The following is a 21,172-nucleotide window of genomic DNA, read 5'->3' on the forward strand; positions in this document are numbered from 1 at the left end:
TTTGTGCCACAGTAGAGCTCACCAAGAATAGCCCTGTTTTCCTGCTGATCAGCTGGAAAACTTCCTCTCTCAGGGCTCGTATGGGCTTCTCTGGCTGAGGGCTCATCCCATCCCTCTGTGTATGGGGAAACCACCACATTACCAACCAACGGAACCTCCTGCCCAGGAGCAACTCTATGCCTTCAGCAATCCTTCCCCAGGTGACCCCAAGGTCTTCCACAGCTGGCTGTCAGTTTGGGGAGGTCTAGGAGCTCCAACTAAACCCAAAAGCCCCTGGGTAATTCTGATCTGCCTCTGGTCAGTGTAAGTGTCTTAAAACAGCCTCGCAGCCCCAGATAGTCCCACTGGAGGCAGAATTTGGGATGTGCAGACAGCTCTTTTCCTCCAGGAAAGGCAGAGATGTCTCCTCTAGTGCTTGCTCCTGCCCTGTGCCCCAATTTTCCCTTTATACAGTCAATTCCCTTTACTCTGCACTGTAGCCAACCTCTTCTCAACACTCTGTCCGTCCTTCCTTGCCCAGTGGAAGGGATAAGCACGATTTCCCTTCCCTGCTCCAGGCTGAAATGCAACTTTGTTAATTTTCCCCTTCTGGTCTCCTAGGATCATCTTCCTTGGGCTTTACAGCTTAACCCCCCTGTCAGCTCAGCTCTGTGCAAAATTGCAATACCTGTGTAAAGAAAAGCCCAAAAGACATTCTTTTTTTTTTGATAGGAATAGAGAAGGAATGTGGTAGGAATGTGTCAGCTGCAACACCTGCAACAGGGGAAGGAAGGGGAAGCAGTTGGAGTGGGGTGTGAAAGACTAAAGGAGTTTCCACCAGGGATGCCCTGGGATGAAGGGAAGGTGAAAAGGGACAGAAGAGAGTTAATGATACTTAATAACAGGATGATGAGACAGGGGGTTCAGTCTCCCATTGCTCACTGCTGGTGAGGCTCAGTCAGGACGTGCTGAAGTTTGAGATTTGCACTTCAGACATTGCTTCCTCAGCCCCAAGTTCCATTTCTGCTTTTGGCCAAATCACGGAGCCTGACTGCATCTCCTCTGCGAGGGGGTATTCACTGTGTGGATAGTACACAAACAGCAGCATTCACATCCCCAAAGGGCTTGAGCAGAGCAGCACCAGCGACTGTGTGCACAGCCAAGATCCACCACACACCCTTTTCCTTGTGAATAACAAGGGTGAAGCGTGTTTGCTGTGTCTCAGCACCTCTGAAGGGGCTGACACGTCTCACCAAGCAGGTACAAATAATTGCTTTACACTGCACAAAGGCAGTCAAGGGCCAGGGACTGGCTGTTAAAACGTTTGCAGTGACACCGTGCCAGGCTCTGTGACGGGAATTCACCTTCGTGTAATTAATTCTGAGGCTGTCACTGAACCTGGTTCTCCTCAGATAAAGCCAGTGTTAAATAGGCTCAAAAACTTGCCATGTCAGTCCACTTTGTACTTGAGAGGAGACACACACCTTGGGGTAGGGGGAAGGGAGGGAAGGCAAATATGCTGATGACTGAGAGACACTGAGATATGCTGGTAATGGGGCCAGCCAAGAGCCAGAGAGAGAATAAATAAACATAATTTGGAAGTGACAGTCTGTCTGGCATTGTACTGTGGTCTGCTAAGATTTCTTTTTTTAAAGGAGGCAGTAAATTAGTGAAAGCAATATGGTAAAAGGGCTCTGGTATTATCGATTAGCTTTGATCCATAAATTGCTGCTGAGCTTCTTGAAAATGCACAAGATAAGGATGCAGGATAGACAGAGACCGGATCCGGACTGATGGATGTGCAGGTCTCAGCGGTGTTAGCACCACAAATTTGACCTTAGGAACAGTTGGAGTGGGAATGAAGGGGCTTTTATTAGTCTGTGATGGGTCTTGGTCTTGATTAGGTGTAAAACTAGTGAAATCATAGTAATAATAGAAATCATAGAATGGCTGGGATTGGAAGGGACCTTATAGATCATCTTGTTCTACCCCTTTGTCATGAGCAGGGACACTTTCCACTGGACCAGGCTGCTCCAAGCCCCATCCAACCTGGCCTTGAACATTTCCAGGAATAGGGCATTCACAGCTTCTCTGGGCAATCAGTGAATCAGCATTCAAACTCTTCAGGTCCTCCTATACTTCAAGGAGACTGTGTTGGGCTGCAGTACAGGGAAGCTTGTCCAAGCTGTCTCAGGGTGTGTGCATCTCCCTATGCCAGATGGCTTCCCAAGCTGGGAAACAAAGGTGAAGCAGAAACAATCCAGATCAGTGGCTAGCAGAGCATGGTGCAACAGGTCCCATCATGAACCCTCATGACTGTTGGGCTCTCTCAGTCTCCCAGTGCATCTTTTCTATCACTCACTCAGGTGAGTGGGTTGCAACAGCTTGGGGTATGGGAATTTTGTGAGTCAAAACCTTGTCCCTTGGGATGCTCCTTCTGTGGAAGGATTCTTTTCAAACTTAAGTTGGGCAGTGTTTTCAGAAATTCTTATTCCCACAGACAAATTTGAGCATCTGAGCCCTGTCTGGTGGAAATTTTACCAGATTGCTTCCTGAGCAGTGAAACAGATACATTTCAGAGGGCTGTAGCCCCCAAGTGATGTGAAATATTAATCTCCTCTGTGTAATGCTTGCTGGCCTTACTTCACAAAACACTGTTATGTCTCAGCATTGCAAGGGTTATCACATGTCTCTGAATGTACAGTTTAGAACCCTCAGACACAGATTTACTGTAGCTGTCTTGTCACTGGCACCATGAGCAGGGCTGTAGACAAAGAATGGACTCACATAAGGATGATTTTGGTAGGGCTGGGTTTCCACAGAGCCTGGAACATGCAAATGCATTGCAAGTTGCCAGCAAATCTTTGCTGCTTTTGCTTGATGATCTTCCAGACAAGCATATTCTCAAACTAAGGTGATTCAATGTTTTATTGCATCAGGGATCAGCAGTGGTCAGATTTGACAAAGTCAGTGGCACCTTGCCAGCTGTCAGATGTGTACTCCAAGGCTGGAGCTCCTTCAAAGAAGCTGTGTGAGGAACAGAGTATCCCCTTCTCGTGGTTTGATTGTAAAAGGAAAGCAGTTTATTTCAGCATCTGGTCTTGCAACGATCTCCAGTGCTCCAAGGCTGACCAGGGAAATCACGGGCTTTTCTTTGGACCATCACTGCTTCCTCGTGGGTTTTGATGGATAGCACACTTGCTAAGCTGTCTCCCACAGCATCAGATCCTTTTGCAGAGGATGCTGGAGCTCTCTTGACTCATCCTCACATGGAAGTCTCTACCACCTGGCTCCAAGTCAGTGGCATGTTGTCCATCCAAACATTGCCTGTTTCTCCAGCATCAGGCCATACATGCAGGTCTTCAACAGCTAGGACCCAAACCCTAGAAGAGTCCATGTTGAAATTCCTGTTTGTTTCAGCTTTGGACCTGGTGCCAAGCTCTCAATTCTGTGCTGAGTATGAGCCAGGATCCTGCTGGAGGCAATATCTGATGTAGTACTATGTCACCCCTTTGGATTCCCTGACTGCAGATTTTAAACCCCAGAGTGTTTCACTCATCTCCCTAATGGTTATTCAAGAACACAAGATGGGAAGATGACTCCTTGAATCATCAAGGCTAATCCCCTGCTCTCTCTGGCAACCCTGCCACTCAAATCCTTGCATAAATCTCAGTTTTGACTGTAATTAAATTGTTTGCCCTTTAAACCATGGCTAGCCTCTCATGCATGCTGCATCCTATTCTCTTCCCAACATGCAAGTGTGTTGTAGAGTCTTTTCTAGCAGAACTTGGCTGCTGTCATTATCAGCTCACACCTTCTACTCCCACCCCATCTGTGCCTGGCACTATTTTCATGCATAATACATCGATCATCTGCAGCCTGGTAGGGGGGAAATCATCACTTCAAGTCACTTGTCTGAATTCAAGCCACATCTGAGCTGTATCCTTTGCTGAAATCCATATCTGTAGTCTGATATAGAGGAGGGAAGACCTCAGACTTGTCCTGTCTGCAAGGACTCCAAAGCAAATATTCTGTTTATAAGCCTTTGAGAGCCTCTTTCCACCATCAAAGCTGGTGGAAATCCATGCAAGTCTGATGCACTCTTGCAGCAATGCCAGCTGATACAAGGCAAAGGATAAAGGCTCTGTGTGCCTGTCTTGGTTTTCTGCAGTGCAAAGGCTCTCCTCTTTTGCAGGTTGTCTGTGCCCTCGTGAACGTTTCCTGATTTTCCAGCACCTTGATCTTCAGCTACCCCAGCATGACTGGAAAGAGCACTGATGTTTCATTCTGGAAGACAGATCTTCAAAGAGTAATGTACACTTAACAGACTTGATTTTGAAGTCTCTCTGGAAGGTTCTGAAAACAAAGGCTCAAATTCCAGAGTAAGTCGAAAGTCCTGGGTTCCTGGTGGTGAAAGCTTCCTACCAGAATTATTCCCAGAGGCAGTAGAGACTTTACATTTTGCCTCATCTAAATGCATTAGGAGGAGTATTAAATTTCACATGTGCTGCATGTTGATGTAATTCTTCTGACATGTCTGTTTGCACCATTATGAAATAAGGGATTTCCTTTCCCTTTCTTTCCACATTTGCCTCACTCTCTAGGGATCTCAAGGATATGATCCATTGGCATACAAGGATTATGCCTTTTACACAGAGGACTTCAAAAAAGCTTCGTCATTGTGCTAACAGAGGTCTCAGGACAACATTCTGCATTAGCAGTGCTTGACTTCACTTACAACCCATGGCTGGAAGAGATCCATTAATCCTCTGTGTCACGATCCCTCCAGGCACCTCTGACCCTGCTCAAACTTTGTGATGTGCAGCTCTGCTCTTTGTGTGAACACTTTGGTGCAGGAGGACCTTGAAAGTCTTCTCATTTAAAAACACCTCTGTGCCCTGCCAGGGTTGGAGAATCTGGCATTTCCTTCAGTAATATTTTTTTGATGTGGTGTTAAGGAGGAGCATGTGTTTAAATAAACACACCCCGAATATCCCTCCAGTTATCTGCAGGTGCAAGGTTGAACTGGAGGGTGCTCTGCCATCCTGCACACCCCTCTACAGCCTCAGGAAGGGTGATCAGCAGTCTCCCTTGGGTCCCATCTCTGCTGCCTCAATGCTTGGCTGTATTTGTGACTTTATTCTGCGTCACAGCTCCACACTGTGACAGGGACAATGTAAATGCCAGCTTTGAGCAGGGTTTAGGGCCTTTTCCTTCCTAATGGATTTTAAATGTATTTAAATCTTGTGGGCTGTAAGAAGAGGGCAGAATTACAGGGAAAAAGAAGCTGAGTTGGAATTTTTTAAGGCTTGTTTTTTTTCCTAACAGGCACATTTAGATTGCTGAAAAAGTGGCACAAAGTGAACTTAACAAGCCAAGGGAAATAGAGGAGATAACCAAATCCTTGTCTTGTTAACACTGACCTTACTCCGTACACTTGAGGGCACGATGCCTCACATCACTGGGAGATCCTACCCTTGCTTATGTTCTCAGATCTTTAATCCAGGGCTGACCACTGTGTTTCTCAGCTCATCAGCTACATGGAACACAGGAATGTGAACTGAAAGAGATGAATATGCATAGGGTTAGAAGAGGTACTGGAGGACATGCCTTGCTTTTACTTTCATGTAAAGCTGTCAGCAAAGAGCCTGCTATTCTGAAGACTAAAATTTATGTAGATAAAGTTATATGTATAATTTCATATATAAAAATATATATATTAATATATATTCACACATAGCTGATGAAATATATATATGTGATGCCTATATGTACCTACATGAGTACCCACATGCAGGGGAGCACACATATGGTCTACATCAGTCTAATGTACATGACAAATGCTTGCATTCACAGCTACAAACTACATCCCTTGATTTTGTCTGTGAGCCGAACATTTTATCCAGGTGAATTGGAAACCATCCTTCCTGTCCGTCTGTCTGTCCCAGACAGCAGGGCAGGGGCTGCGGGAGAGGGTTTCTGTAACTCAAAGCCTGTGAGTAGGGATTTCCTGCAAGGTTCGAGCTGTGCCTCTCTCTTATTTGGATTGATGGTGACATCTGGAGGTTGTTTTGTGTGTGTGCACAGTGACTTCACAGAATCCTAGAATCACATAATGGTTTGGGTTGGAAGGACTTTAAAGACCATCTCAGTCCAACCCCAGGTCATGGGCAGGGACATCTTCCACTAGACCAGAATGCTCCAAGCCCTGTCCAACCTGACCTTGAACACTTCCAGGGATGGGGCATCCACAGCTTCTCTGGGCAACCTGTGCCAGGGCCTTCCCACCCTCTCAGTAAAAGGATTTCTCCTGATATCCAATCTAACACTGCCCTCTGTCAGTTGGGAGCAATTCCCCCTTGTCCCATCACTGCATGCCCTTGTGCACAGTCCTTCTCCAGCAGAATGGACTTACTGTCTTGGCTGATGGACATCTGGAGCATCAGTGATTTTCACAAAAGGATTTCACCTATGGTGCATGCTGTTCTACACTGTCAATCCCAAAAATCAGCCACTATCCATAATCCCATAGGGAAGAATGCTCTGCCTGTCCTTTATGCCACCTCTCCTCACCATGCTGTCATCACATATGACAGATGGCTCTGGTGTAAAAGTGACAACATTTTTTGTAACTCACTTCTCTAGTTTTGGCACCTGTGAGGAAAGTGTGGGCTTTGGGTTTTTAATGTGAGGTTGCCATTCTCTGCTTTTGCCCTTGAACCATATTAATGGAGAAAACTGTGTGCCAAAGCAAGGCTCTACATGGAAATTTCCAGTCATGCTCTCAGCTTCCCAGAAGTGTAGCTGGAAGGCACCCTGGCTGCCACTCTGCAGCCCTACCCACACTGCTATAGTATTGTTTATTACTACAAATGCCAGCATGCAAATTTCATGCACCAAAATTGTGCTTCTCCCTTAACATTTGCATCCTCAGAGGATGTTTTCTACTTTCAATGGCTGGTTTGCCAAGGCAGGCTGAGCCCCTACAGAGATCTGTGAGATGATGACTGGGGAGTGTTGCTACCAAACCCCCAGCCCTAAAAAAGACCCATGTCTGAGCAAAAAGCCTGGGCAGCCTGTATTCAGGCTTTTGCTCAGAGACCTGCTCCAAGAAAGGAATAGACTTTTACAATGACTGCTGGGAATTCCTCTTTCTGTTTTCCTCCTAGCAATTTTTGCCTATTTGGCATCACCCAATTGTGCTACCACTACTGTCATTACACTCAGCTTTTGAGCCCTTTGTAGACCTCGCTGCTGGGCCATGTTTCTTTAGGAGCTGCCCAAACATTTGTGGGACTGCAGTAAACTCAGCTGCATCCATTCTTCATCCCATCACCAACCTGAAGGCTGAAAGGAAGAAAGAAATAAGGAAGGAAAGGAAGAAAGGGAAAAAATCTATTAAAACCCTAGTTCTATTTATGTGTCGGAATTTTGTAGTGGCCATTGGGAAACTGGCTGAAGTTCTGCAGAGACCAACATTAATCTCTAATTGATTTATATCTACTTTTGGGCAATACACAGGCCTTGACCCTAGCACTGATTTGCAACAGACTTGCACAATAGAGATGCTGAATAGCTCCTGCATGTTTTGTGGAGAGACAGACTGCTTGGATAAAGAGAATTGGTATCCTTGGATAAAGAAAAGGTGCCTACACTGGGTTTATTGAATCTTTCTCAGTCTCAGAGAGTGTGTATTATATATTCAGACTGATGCCTGGACTTTTGAGGTTGAGAAAAGACAGATATCTGCTTCGGTGTCAGCCTTAGTTTCCAGTAAATGTCCAAGGCCATTTTAAATGTAAGACCTTAACCTTGTTTTTAAAGCGCTCAATGAGTCATTTAAATGATCAGAACTGTGAATTCTGTGGGATTTTTAGCACAAATTCTGACTTAGGTTCTTTTCTGGTCTTGATGCATGATTTTCTCCATGCTAAAAGATGAAAAATCATCTTTTACTTTGAGAAGCTGGATTCACCTCAAACCACATTTATTCTTTGAGAACATCAGCATCTTTCTGGCTAATCCTTCTCAAGGATCCATTAACTTGAATTGTAAGTTGTACCTCCCCCCATTTTTCAAAGACAATGCTTGTTATTATTATTGTTTTGCTTATCAGTGTATCTCTCTTTCTGGGGATGTATTATTTCGTACTTCAACATCTCACCACAAAGTATAGCTATAGTTTCCAACCATATATGTAAGACTAATTGACAGAAAAATTTGGAAAGTTTATATTCCAGAGACACATCTCCTAAATCATGTTGAACTGGTAATCAAATGGATTCAATAATTGCTCTAACTTTAACTCAGCAAAATGAGCCTTTCCAAACCTGTGGCAGGGATTTATTCTAATTGAGTCCAGAACCCCTTGTGATAGAAAATGTTGAATTTTCTAAGCAGACTTGAGTTTGTGTTCTGGGTAGGAGGTGGGGCCAGCTGCAAGGATACAAGAGCATGGACAAGGTTCTCTGGAGGCAGCATTTTTGCTCTCCTGCAACCTTTTAGCCCCAGAATAGCTAAATATCGACTTCATTAGTATGGAACAGCAATGTTGCCCCAAGCCAGTTCTCAGACATACATGCCAGAGATCCCAAATCTCCTTTCCTTACAGTGTGAGAGATGGTATAAAATTTATCTTCAAGACCACTTTGAATCCTGCTGGCATGGTACAAAGAGACTTGGCTGGCACCAAAATATAATTTTTTGTTTCTTTGGATGTGATCATGAGGGATGGATTACAACCCTGCTGAGAGTGATTAGTTATGTTTGTTCAACCAGTTCTTAGCTTGATCCAGCCTTTTGGTCAGGAGTCAGATGAGGAAGCACAAGTCTAAGTATGACAGTGTGGAAAACAGCCTGTGTGTGGCCCATATTTAGCAATTTCTGTAAAAAAAAATCCCATTGGCTATACAATGTTACATTAGCCAAGGTATTCCACTGCTTTCAATAGTGTCTCTGCTTCCAGAAAAAAATAATCTCTCCAAATGAACTGACTATTAATTGAGGGAGACCTCAAACGATCCCTAAAAAGCCCATATACTAATTAAAGACAGATCAAAGTATATTTTCTCCTGTTCTCTCTGGAGGCAATTGAATTTCCGAGGGAAAGATAATTCCTTGTGGCTTTTCCTTGGTTTCAGAAATGCACCCTGTTTCCTAGCTGGCAGCAAAGACGTGGGTGATGTATGAGGAGCAGCCCAGACTGAATGCAGGAACATGCTGCTGTCATTTAATCCAAGACAATATATTTCATGATCACATGCCTGGAGTTTTTCAGCAACTGGTTTCATGTATTGGAAAGTATTTGGCTTGCCTTGGAAATGTTTCCCATTTGAAAACAAGCTGCAGTGGGAGAGCTGGCAGTCACACAGGAGGCTGCTCCGTGAAAATTGCATTTCCCTGAGCAGCGCAGTGGGAATGGGTCACAGTGAGGGCTTTGAGCAGCTCCCAGAAAAGGCTCCAGGCTGTATGGATCTGCCAGCAGAGAACTCCTCCCCATGGTCTCCAGAGGATTGCTGTCACCTCGTAGCTTGGCAGAACATGGATTTGGAATGGTTTTTATTCCTAGTTTCTGTCCCTTGGGCAAGGAGAACGTGCAGAAGAAGAGCAAAGCCTGGCTTATACTCATGAATTAAAAGCCTTGGGATTATTTTAAATCTCCAGCTGTGGAGTAGAATATCTGTTCTAATTTTGCTCTCAATTCAAGTCTATTTTCTTAACCTCAACAACTATAGAACCACTAGCTGGGTCTAATTTATTAGCAAGCAACATCAGAATACCTGGTCCTGGTAGAGAGAGCCAAAGGTCTCACACATGAACTCAGGTGACACACTGAATTTTCTCTGGGGCCCCTATTACCTGCACAGGGATCAACAACTCCCCCTCTCAGGGGTGATGTGAGGACGAGTTCTGCTTCTGTTGTGATAATGCTGGAAGAGGCTGCTTGCTCCCTTCTGGACATGGATTTATGGTTCAGCTTAAACACAAAGAACAATATATCCAAAAAAGTTCCTCTCCCACCCTGGCTTGCAGCTTTCCTGGGCTTTTCCCTTGCCTTTCCCAGCAGAGAGGACCACACACCCTTTGGTGCTGTTTCTTTTTCCCACATACCTGCAGCTCCTATCTCCACCCTTTGTGTTGCATGAGGCACTGCCTGCCCTTGAGGCTGCCACAGGCCGGGCAAACCTGCCTTTTTGTACATTTTTTTCTAGACCAATCCCTTTCCCTGTGGGACAGGGTGTGGGAATGTGTGTGTCAATCCTGCAGGAGACTTTATGCACTGGAAGCTCGTGCATGGGGCATGTGATAGGAGCGTACCCCATCATGGGCACCGTGCATGCTGCCAGTGAGGATCCTCCGCATGATGGTTTACTGACAGAAAGCCATCACATTCCCAGCTGACCTCCATGCAGCTGTCTCAGTGTGGGTACAGGGCAGGATCCCTGCCTAGACCAATCTGAGGTGCTCATCCCCATCTGTTTCTTGAGAATGAGGCGTGTTTTAGCCCTTTAGCAAGCTTGTATAAACTAGATAAAAATACAGGGCAGCTTCCTCTGATTCGCACTGACAAAGCTGAACTGCACAGTGGGAGGTGGAGTAAAACCACTCAGACTTGGCAAGAGTGGAAGGGGGAGGGTCTGCAGCACACAGCCACGAGAGGGCACGAGAAGCAAAGCTAAGACCCTTCTTCAAAAGCCCTCCCCGCCGGGGTGAAGATTTATGAATGAGACCGGTCTTCTTTTTCAGAGTAGCGGAGCTCGTCCTGAGAGCTTTTGGTTTTTTAATCCTTGGATATGTGTTTCCTGTGTTCTCAGGCTGGCATCTACATCTGAAGGGACACCTCAGTTCTTGGTGCCTGAAGGACAGCCCCTTGAAGGTCATTCCCAACTAATGTTTCCCGCATCCTCTGGCCCTGGGTGACTTTTCCAGACCCTTTGTGCTGCATCCTCACTTGGGGAGCAGGGCAAGCAGAATGAGTTAAAAGCTGAATTGCCTACACCCTATGGCAATAACTGCCCAGGCCAGATGGACTCTTGGGAGTGGGAAGTGCTTGGGTTTCAAGGCTTATTGTTAAACATCCACCAGTGCAAACGAAAGACAGTTTGTCCTGTTTTGCTCAAAGAACCACTGCCTGGCTCTGTGCTGGCTGTTTAGAGTCAAAGTCCATGGGATGTCTCTCTTGTCCTTCCTGAAATGTCTAAAAAAGGCATCTTCAGTTGCTCTGTGTTCCAGTGGGACATGACTATCTTGTTCCAGGGCTGGCTTGTGCTATTTGTCACAACAGGGAGCAAGTGGAACAGTGGAAGTAGTTGAAGAAAATTCTTCATTAGGTCTGGGTGGCATCAAACTGTCACAGAAAGAATTATGAGAGGCTATGCAAAATTACTATTACACCCCAAGGCAGGACCACCCCTCCCTAAACCAGCCCTGACAGTACCTCCATTAGACTGGGAGTGAAGTTAATCATCCTTGTAGGGAGGGGTGGGGAAAAAAGAAGAGAAAAAAATTGTGTCTGAAAAATAATAATGTAGGTCAATGCTTGGTGAAAGGGGGAAACAGATGTGAAGAGATCCCTGCCTGTGAGCATCAGCTGCTTTCTCTGCCTTCTCTGCCTGGCTCTGGTGTTGCCTTGTGACAGCAACAGGATTCTGGCTTGTACAGGCCACTGTGTCCTCTGATACTCCTGCTACCCTTCCCTAATTTCAGTTAGTTCGTGTTCCTGCTGCCTCAGAAAGGTTTGCTGACAGAGACATATGAGGTGAGAAGTCAGCCTTGAGGCTAACACTGGAAAATAATTTGTGGAGGAAAAGAAAGTACATATTTGGTCAGGTTTACATGCCAGGTCTTGAACCAGCAGAACTGTTTTGGCAAGAAGCATGATTCTGTTTGACTGAAATAGTTATGAATATAACTTCAAGGCTGATTGCATCTTTATGACCTGAAATTACTTTATAGCTATAATTTATTCTCCCTTTCATACAAGAATAACTCTGGCAAGGACTGGCCTTGCTGTAACTAATACCCAGGGGGTGAGCAAAAAAATGATTATTCAGTCTGACAAATAGGAGCTTGAGGGGCTCACAAAAACCTGTCAAGTGACATGTTAAACACCGTCAAAGAGAGGCACTTTGTATACTAAAGCTATGGACTGCCTTGGGTGTGTTCTGTGGGTGCTGATGTAAGTTCAGCGTTTTGGCAAGTTCATGGATTTTGATGTACAGTGACCCCACCACCTGTTGTGGGCAGCCTTGAGCCCTCAACTGCTGGAAGAGGGACTTGATCCTAGGGCCAGGTCATGGCAGAGGTTTGGGAGCAGATGCTGATCAGAGCATAGCCATGATCAGAGACAGAGTATTGGACTAAACTCTAACCATTGGACTTTTGCTGTAAGCATATACACCCATGGGATGTGTGTCTAAGACTGTGTCTACCCCAACTGCTTGGCCACACAGAAGGCACATGACACATAGATCGAGCCTTTGAAGGTCAGAGTCTTCACACAGAGATGACCTGCAAGCCAGACAGTGCACCTGAAAACCCATGCTCAGATCTGGCATCCCTTTTTTTACCTGTTTGAAGGTTTGGACACCACTCACACTTGGAAAGCTACAGCCCCAAAGAATGACTTCATACTTTCTATGCAATACAAAGATAACAGCAAGGCTCTGATGCAGCGAGGACTCCTTCCTTCAAAGTGGTCTCTGTTCTTCTAAAAAGCTTACAGAATACAATTATTATAACATTTGAATTAAAGACATGGGTTTGTGTGTTCTTCATAAACACCATCAGAAAGGTTTTTCAGAGCCACAGGGAGAAAAGGTAAAATTGCCTTTATTCAGTTTAGTATGAACCAGGAAGAGGTAGAATGAATCATTTCTAGCATGCTAACCTTTTCCTAACCCTGCCCATTAGATGCTTCTGGTCACTCTGAACTGAGCCCAGATCTTGCCATTTAAAAATGTCTTTCAGACAATAACACCTTAGCCAATATGATGCCTCAAATCAGGCATCTATTAAGCTATATATCCTTATTTCTTCTTCCAAAAACGCTCTGCGATGCCTCTGAAAAGCTTGTGCATGTCAGTTCCTGGAAGCGACATGATTTCTTGCAAGCAGCAAAATCCAGATAGAACCAGCAAGTTCCACCATGCCCCTCCTCTGCATGTCTGTGAAAGCACCTTAAAAACACATTGCAAAGCAAGAGCACTTCTCAGGTTGTTGGCACAACCTAGCTGCAAACTGAGGAGCAAATTTCTTACCATTAATATTCAGGCTTTGTGTAACTCTAAGTCTTGAGTTCTAAAAGGTCATACCTCAGAAAAAGATAGGAAAAATTTTATTTCTCAGGGAATTTCTTTAGAATGATTGACTATCAACTCTCCAATGAAGGATTCAGTTCTCACATGTTGTGACAAGAGTTTTGCTATTAGAAAACTGATTTTTTTCATTTTTTGTGTGTTCAGAATCTGCTGTTAATGACTCCATTTTCTGTGCATCCCCTCCAGCACGTGGTGGTAGTTGTTCTTCTTCTGGAATAAACTGAACTGGCCAGCATCTTCTTTGCTGGCTTGCTACATTGTCCTTACTCACCTTTCCAATTTGCTGGAGATCCTTGACAATTATTTTTTCAGTATCTTCTAGTACTGTTGTCAATAAATTAAAGAGCAGAGCAATCCAGGCAAGGCCAAAAAGAATCCAAATGGCCACCAGCACTCGATAGTAGGAAAAGTATTTCCTGTCAGACTGTTTGCCTGAAGATAAGGGGAAAGAAGAAAATTAACAAGTTAAAATTGCCTAGCCAAAGTGAGCGGAACAGTTTAATGAATTCATCAATATATTTTACATTGAGGACTTTAAGGTGACTTTTCCACTGTGGTGAAGACTCTCACCTTCTCAGCATTAGATTAAGGCTGGGCAAATCTCTCATGGTTGCAATAAACTGATATATACTATATATCAAACAAATACGCTGGTCTGTCAAAAGGCACACTGGGATTGAAGTGAATCATTCCATGCTTCTATGATTCTGTGACTGAGGTGAATTAATATGAGAGGAGGATATTTTCCCTCCTTATATATCCCAGTTCAACCACTGCAACTACAGGCAAATGCAATTATGTGGGAAGTAGTGTTAAATTGTATTGTATTATCTTGAAGATATTCCCAAATTCCCAAAGCATAAAAACTAGAGTACAGTGGGCCACTATAACCACACTACCATTACAACCTGGGTTATTGCAATTCTCTGTATTTCTATGGGGTGTAAATATTTCCTTTATGTTATAGGTACCTGTGTTCATACAAAGAGAGGAGTTGCAATTCCCATCTTACTTTTCCATGGCTTCAGGAGCTTCCTCCATTAAAAAAACTACATGACTGATGAGAATTCACTGACACATGCCAAGATTATAACCTTCTGTGCTGGAAACCACTGGACCAAAGCTTATTTCATGCAGTTCAACCCTCTCAGCATCAGCCAGTATCTCACACCCGCTGTTCTGCATGGAGCATTTAATTTGATTCTTCACATGTCAGCAACCCCCTCACCCAACATACAAAGAGCATTTGCTCCTACTGAGCTTGGTCCCACACAACCTTATCATCATGATACAGATGATGTGGCACTGGCATCTGCAGGACACCCTGGTGATACTGAGTGCTCCAAGTCACTGCCAGGGGTGACTCCACACAGCTGATGACACAGCCATGTCCGCGGACAGGGAGATCACCACAAACCTGGTGGATCACTTCCCTTTCTGAACCTGTGTAGAAAGAGTCAGGATGCTGGCAACTCTTGTCCAGTCCTGCAGTGCTCTGAACTGCATAGATTAATGTGTTCTTTGTCATCCAAGAGCTCTGAAAATGGGCAGGACTGGGCAGGTTTGTCCTCATGGGTAGATAATTCAACAGCTGTTTCTTTTTCTTCTGCTGGAGTTGAGCTGGCAAAGGCTTTCTCAGCCTTGGTACAAATCATCTCCTTGTTGTGCTCTTAACTGAAGTTCATGATGTGGGGTTAGCAAAGCAACTGGTAATATCTATAATGCTAACTCAAAACTGGACTTGAGCAGGGCATATATTCAGTTAACAGCCCACAGAGAGTTTCACCTCAGAGGTAACAAATATATGTACATGTATTCCAAACAGTTAAATCCAGGCCCTGCCACCATCCTAGCACGTCTCCCAGTCCAAAACAGGCTGCAAAACAGTTTTAACTTACTAAAAAGCAAATAAACTCAAACCTGTTCTGTTGCACTTGGCCAGTGGAAAACCATTTGTCATCTGTAAGGAATTCTCAATGCCTCATACTCAGAGCAGTCATTGATTCTACTTGCTTCACTGTGAAGATGGGAAGCCTTGAATTTACCATCACTTTATTACTGTCATTAAGGCAAATTAAGATAAATACTGTCAGGGAAAAAATTCAGCTCCTGTTAAGTCATCCTAATGAAATCATAGAGCCAGGAGACCTATCTAATTGGTTTTTTTAAAATAACAACTTAAAAATTAAAATACAATTAATTGCATTTGTGAAGTAATATGGCTGCAGAGGAGGAAAGTGCTGCAGAGGTTGTGGTGGATTTCTGTCCCTCAGAGAGGAATATGAGTCTTCCAGATTCTCTGCAGGGACAGCACTGGTGCTCAAGAAATAGCTACACAGCTTTCTTTGCATATCCCCACTGAGGAGAAGTTCAGGCTGACAAGATGCTGGCAGGACAGGTGGTTGTAGAAAAATATTGTATTCTTCATGGAGTCCAGGTGTTTGCTTGCTTTTTCTGTGGACATTGATTTAGCTTCCGGTGATCATTTTGGAGTTTCTCTGGAAAACTTATTTCATGGAGAATGTGTTTTGGTCAGATCCATGGAAGTGTTTTTAGAAGCGTTCTGGCATGCTTGAGTGTATCTCAAACAGTTTTTTTCAAGGGAAATCCTAAGCTCTAGCTTGTGGAGACAGAGAACCTCCAGAGATGCTCAGGAGCTTAAAGAAGGCCACTCTTGCGGTGAGACATATTTTTAAGCCCCATTTTTCAAAGAGCCAGTAAATTTCCTCACTTTCCCATGACTGGGATTTCCACATCTCAGTCTGTTGTGCAAAATCATGTCTTCTGAAACATACCAACCTATTTCTTTATGCTTTGAGACATAAGTCTTAGATGGCTAAACAGTGATATGTGCCTTGTTTTGCATGACTGTCTCAAACCGTTCCCTCTTGGTATGTGCAAAGTCCCAGACTCATTGAATTCTCCCCCTACTATTCCCCTTCCCTCACCAAAATACTTGTCTTCTTTGCACCCTAAAGCACCTCATTTCATTGTATTTGTCAGCACATAAAACCCCTGAGAAAGGAGTATTTGTCCCAGATCTGTGGAGGCAAAGACTAGTCAAAGACTCCTGTTGACAGAAGATTTGTCTCTAGAGCATAAATGGCCTGTGCAGTCAACCCATGGGAATTACCTGGTGTTTTGAGTTGTGTCCTCTCTGAAATCAACCTTACCTACTACATAATCTCCAAAGCCAATGGTGCTGAGGGTGATAAATGCAAAGTAAATTCCTTCGCTGTAGGACCAGCCCTCTGTTATCTGGAAGAAGACTGATGGCAAGCACAGAAAAACTAGGATCCCCGTTGCCAGGAAGAACAAAAGGGTCAGAAATTTGATCTTCTTCTGAAAAATAAACCAGTTCAATTATAATCATGATTTGACACACTAGTAGGCCACATACGATGGTGGCTGTTCAAAGTGGGTTGCTATCTAGGATCACAGGAACTGAAGGATTTTTACTGAGAGCTTTTCCTCTGGAGGTACCCCAGCCTTGCTTGGAGGCAGGGGGAAGCCATGTGTTACAGTTATTGCTTGTCACAGTAGTCTTGGAAGATGTAACCTTTTATCTGATTGTATCATGACCATGAGTATAAGAGGAATTCCTATGCAATGACTTTTTCTGGGGTCAGACTATTTCCACTTATCACCAGACAACTTCATTTTTAATTTTTAGGTGTTCAGGGTTGCCACCTAAAGAATCCTCAAATTTGCCTGGGTAAACAGACATTTTTATGAAACATATTTGCGCCATTTCTGACAGTCTTGATTATTGACTTTATTTCTCATTGCATCAATGCCACAACTTGGCTCCTACTCAGTGGATATCTTACTACAAGAAGACCTTTAATGAATGAGCTCCTGATAAAGAAGTGCCTGGACAATGACTTTTGAACCATTCTACTGCCCAGCAGTCATGAAGAGAAAAATACCTGTTATATGTTAAGATTTATCAGCCTGACATGCATACAGTTTATGTATAGACTTTTATAAGTCCAGATTGCCTGAAAATTAATGACAATTGTTGGTTTGCATGTTTGTCATGCCTTCATACATTGTGCATGTGCTTGAGTCTGTATCTGAGCAAGCCTTAATTTCCATTTAAGTTTGCCAGATATGGTGAGAAATTCAGCAATCTGAACCGGGTTATCTGTAGCATTCATAGCTTGTCCTGAAAGAGAATTACAGTAGGAGACACGGAAAAGCTATTCTCACTTCCTCAACAGTGGTGAGAGAAGGGGAGGAGCTCAGACAACTTGGCACATAAACCAGACAAGACACATCTTGTCTCTAGTCCTTTACAGATGTCTCCTCACCTTACAGCTACTGGGCTCAAATGGACAACTTCAGCCTGATGCTTCCTTTCCATCCAAGTGAAGGATGGACAGGGAGTAAAGGACTGTGTAATGGGTTAGGAGTGGTGACACACTACTCATTGAGTCAATATTCATTAAACCCCTGCAGCTCACCTACTTTTTACAGCTTTCCACAGCTCACCTGCTTTTTGCTGCCTCAAGATGCTGTATCATCTTTCCTGGTTATAAAGGAGGCATGTACTTCCCCAGAGTGTTAGCTCATGAAATAAAGGTCTGGAGAAGTGGGATGGGATGCCCACTCTCTCCACTGATTGCTGAAGGGGGCTGGATATCTGTCATTTAGATGGGAAGACAAAATGCATCCCTTTCTTTGAGTATCTCCTCTACAGTTGCCATGTCTGCTTAGCTCTGCAAGCGAAGAATGGTGCTTTCCCTCTCCTAGTATGCCTAACACAGCATGAGAACAAATATCATAGAGGATAAAGCAGCATAAAACTCGAGAAGAAAACCTAGAATTGAGCATATAACTGTGCCTGAGTAAGTAAAACCAATTACCTTTCTCATTCCTTTCTCATACAGGAATTTCCCCAGCTTTTGACACAGCAGTGACAGCATCTTACCGACATGGTGCAGAAAAACAATGTTGAGAGGGATTCCAAACAGAGCAAAAAACACACAGAAGATCTGTCCCCCAGCAGTTTTGGGATGTAGTGTGCCATAGCCTATGAAATAAAGATTGGTTAGAGAAGATATTCCAGAGAACTGCAGCAGTCCACAGTCACATTCAGCCCTACCCCATTCCAGCCTGACTGTGACCCCAAAAGGTATGGCCAGCACTAGCCCACATAAACCCTTTTCTTCTCTGAAAAAGGGGCAGCAAGCAGATGAAGTGATTCACCCTGCATGTTTGGGGAGATGCAGAGAGCACTGTGCACTCCCAACACAGACTTAGTGCAAACAAAGAAGCAGTTATGGGGAATGTGCTCTGTCCTGTAACAAATACGTGGACAGACAGAAAACAGAAGCCTGAGGATCTGGAAGACATCAAGGCTGGAGTCCCAGGCTGTTAGAATCATATGCAGCCTTCTCTAGCTTCTTGTTGATCTGCCTGTTTGTTGGTGACCTCCCTGGCTAAATCCCAGTAAATTGGTATGTCCAGATACTCGCTCCAGTCCCAAGGCAGTGCAGTGTGCATTGGAATAGATAGTGCTAATTAGTCCAGATCTCACTGGTGGCTGATTTATTTAGGCCACAGAGATATTTGTCTTAAAGTCCTATTAAAAGAGGATTTATCTCAGTAGTGGAACAACTCCAAACTTGTCCTTTAATGATCTGGAGACTCAGACCCTGTGAGGTACATCCCTGAGTGCAAGAGTACTGTACTTTCTTAATGTCATTACTCTATCAAAGACCCTGGGAAAAGACATTTACAGAGCACAGTTCATCTCAGGGCACGCATTACTTGGAAAATGCAATGTTTTCTTTGATGGAAAAGACAAATAAAACAACTGAGTGGTTTTTTGCATAGGCTGTCTTGTGTTCCTGTTGCAGCAGCATTGAAGTCTCAGCATTTGCCCTTCGCCCTTCCCATTTTTTCCCTCAATATGTGAATTAACAGCTCAAGACAGGTTATTGAGACAGTGCCCATGCCCCACAGGGTTCACCTCTTTCCTGCCATTTTTTTTATCCTTTATAGCACTCTCGGTTTGGAAGCCTATTTAACCCTGGAATCTTTCAAGACCAGGAAAATGAAGTTTATCTCCCACACACAACTGTCAGCAGAGCAAACATTGTAACAGATGGCTTGAAAAGAAGAAAAAAAATGGGAAATAAGGTGAAAGGTCATTGGTATCTGACAAGCCAAAATAATGCATGAAGAGCTGTGGAGTAGTAAGGTCTCAGGACCAAGTCCATGGCTGCTTAGGATCAGTGACAACAAAGGGCTGGAGTTTTTATCCTGGAAAGTATTATCCATTCATGTCCTAATAACCAGACATAATAAGCATCACTCACACAGTGGCATACATACAGGAAAAGCATTAGACCTACCTATTGTGGAGACAACTGTGCCTGCAAAGAAGAAGGAGTTACTGAAATCCCAGTTGCTCTCTTCCAACTGTGATTCATTTCCAACAGGGTATACTCCATTTTGAATGGCTTCAGTCAGGTTCTGGGAGAGAAAGCAATGCATGATGTTCTAAGTGCTGTTACTGTTTTTTTTTAAAGTGAAAATATTAATAACAATTGAACAATCAAACAGTATCCAGCTGTCCCTACCTTCAGCAAACAGAGAACTTTGGACTGGATGCTTGGAAGGCAGGCTGGTTTGTACAGAAACAGCTGACATAAAATCCAGGACAGAGACCTGCCAGAGGCAGGACACAAGCTGGAATAAATTGCACCAACGAAGTCTTCCTCCCTGCTTTGTCCTTCACTATCTTTTCTGCTGGTATCCTAGGAAATCAGGGCTAACAAGTATCATTCCACAGCCCTTGTACTAAGATTTCTTTGTCTTGAAAAGCTCTTTTATTTTTTTTTCACCAATCAAGGTGAAAAGAGTGCATGCATATGTGAAAAGGGGACTGAATTGCTGGTTGTATCAGGAATACCAGTTCTTCTGCACCATTCATTATTCTGCAAACAGGCCCATTGAGCTCCATTCTTTTCCTATGGGGAAATGCTTCCAGCAGGGCTTACAATCCTCATTTTCTCCTGCATTGTAGCAGTTAGAGCTGGGAAATACTGAAGATGAAGAGACAACTGCACTTTTTCTCATCTTCCTGTGTTGTGACCAGAAACACTTTCCCCCTGGCCAGGCTACCTGCTTCACTCCTACAGCTTCTTCAAAATTAAGCCCTGACTGTGCCACCCTCCTTGCAGTAATCTGGGCTTCCTTTCTTTTTCTTTTTTTTTTTTTTTTAATTCAGACCTTGCCTTATTGTTCCTTTGTGCTATCAGTGACACTGTTCTTACTGGCGGCCACACCTATTCATTTCAGACAGCCTTATTTTTCCTGCAATTCCACCCACTGTGTATGAGCACAGCCTCACTGAAAGCCACAACAGGAGGCAAGACTCACCCCCAGAAAGGACATTGCAGGATGGGGACTGTTAATAGGTAACACACACAAGGGTTTGTTCAGCTACACAGACTGTAGTTACCTTCAGAGTGACCTGGCTGGACCAGAGAGGGGTTTACTAAAAGCATCCAAGTGACCACATCAGAAGAGCAGTCAAAGTAATGTAAGTAACAAGGTTGAGTAGGAAAAAACATCTGATCAGGAAACAGCAGGGAGAAAGGATTTCCAAGTGCTCCACTTACCTTCATAAACTGCTCCATCTCAGCCACTGTGAGTTGTGTGAAGGTCTGCAGAAAAGCCTCCTTCATCTGGGCAGCTGCCATTTTCTCCTGCTTCTCTGCAGTCCTCTCCAGAGCCTGGAACACGGCAGCACCCACCAGCAGGTAGACAAAGTAGCCGGCCACCAGCAACCCTGTCTGCAGCTTGCCACTGCACATGGCCTCCAGTGGGACACTGCAAGGGACAGAGAGTGAAAGGTGGCG

General features: G+C 44.1%; 1 protein-coding gene across 1 annotated transcript; it reads right to left on the reverse strand.

The window, feature by feature from the left end:
- Positions 1-12,813: 12,813 nt before the first annotated feature.
- Positions 12,814-21,172, reverse strand: LOC139673589 (potassium channel, subfamily K, member 16-like). Its single transcript, XM_071559360.1, has 5 exons — positions 20,933-21,172; positions 19,661-19,781; positions 18,167-18,333; positions 16,472-16,640; positions 12,814-13,730 (listed from the first exon to the last, which is right to left on the reverse strand). Exons 1-5 carry the CDS (start codon positions 21,125-21,127, stop codon positions 13,372-13,374), a joined length of 1,011 nt encoding a protein of 336 aa, XP_071415461.1. The 5' UTR covers positions 21,128-21,172; the 3' UTR covers positions 12,814-13,371.

This window comes from Pithys albifrons, chromosome 6, assembly GCF_047495875.1.
Source record: "Pithys albifrons albifrons isolate INPA30051 chromosome 6, PitAlb_v1, whole genome shotgun sequence".
NCBI lineage: Eukaryota > Metazoa > Chordata > Aves > Passeriformes > Thamnophilidae > Pithys > Pithys albifrons.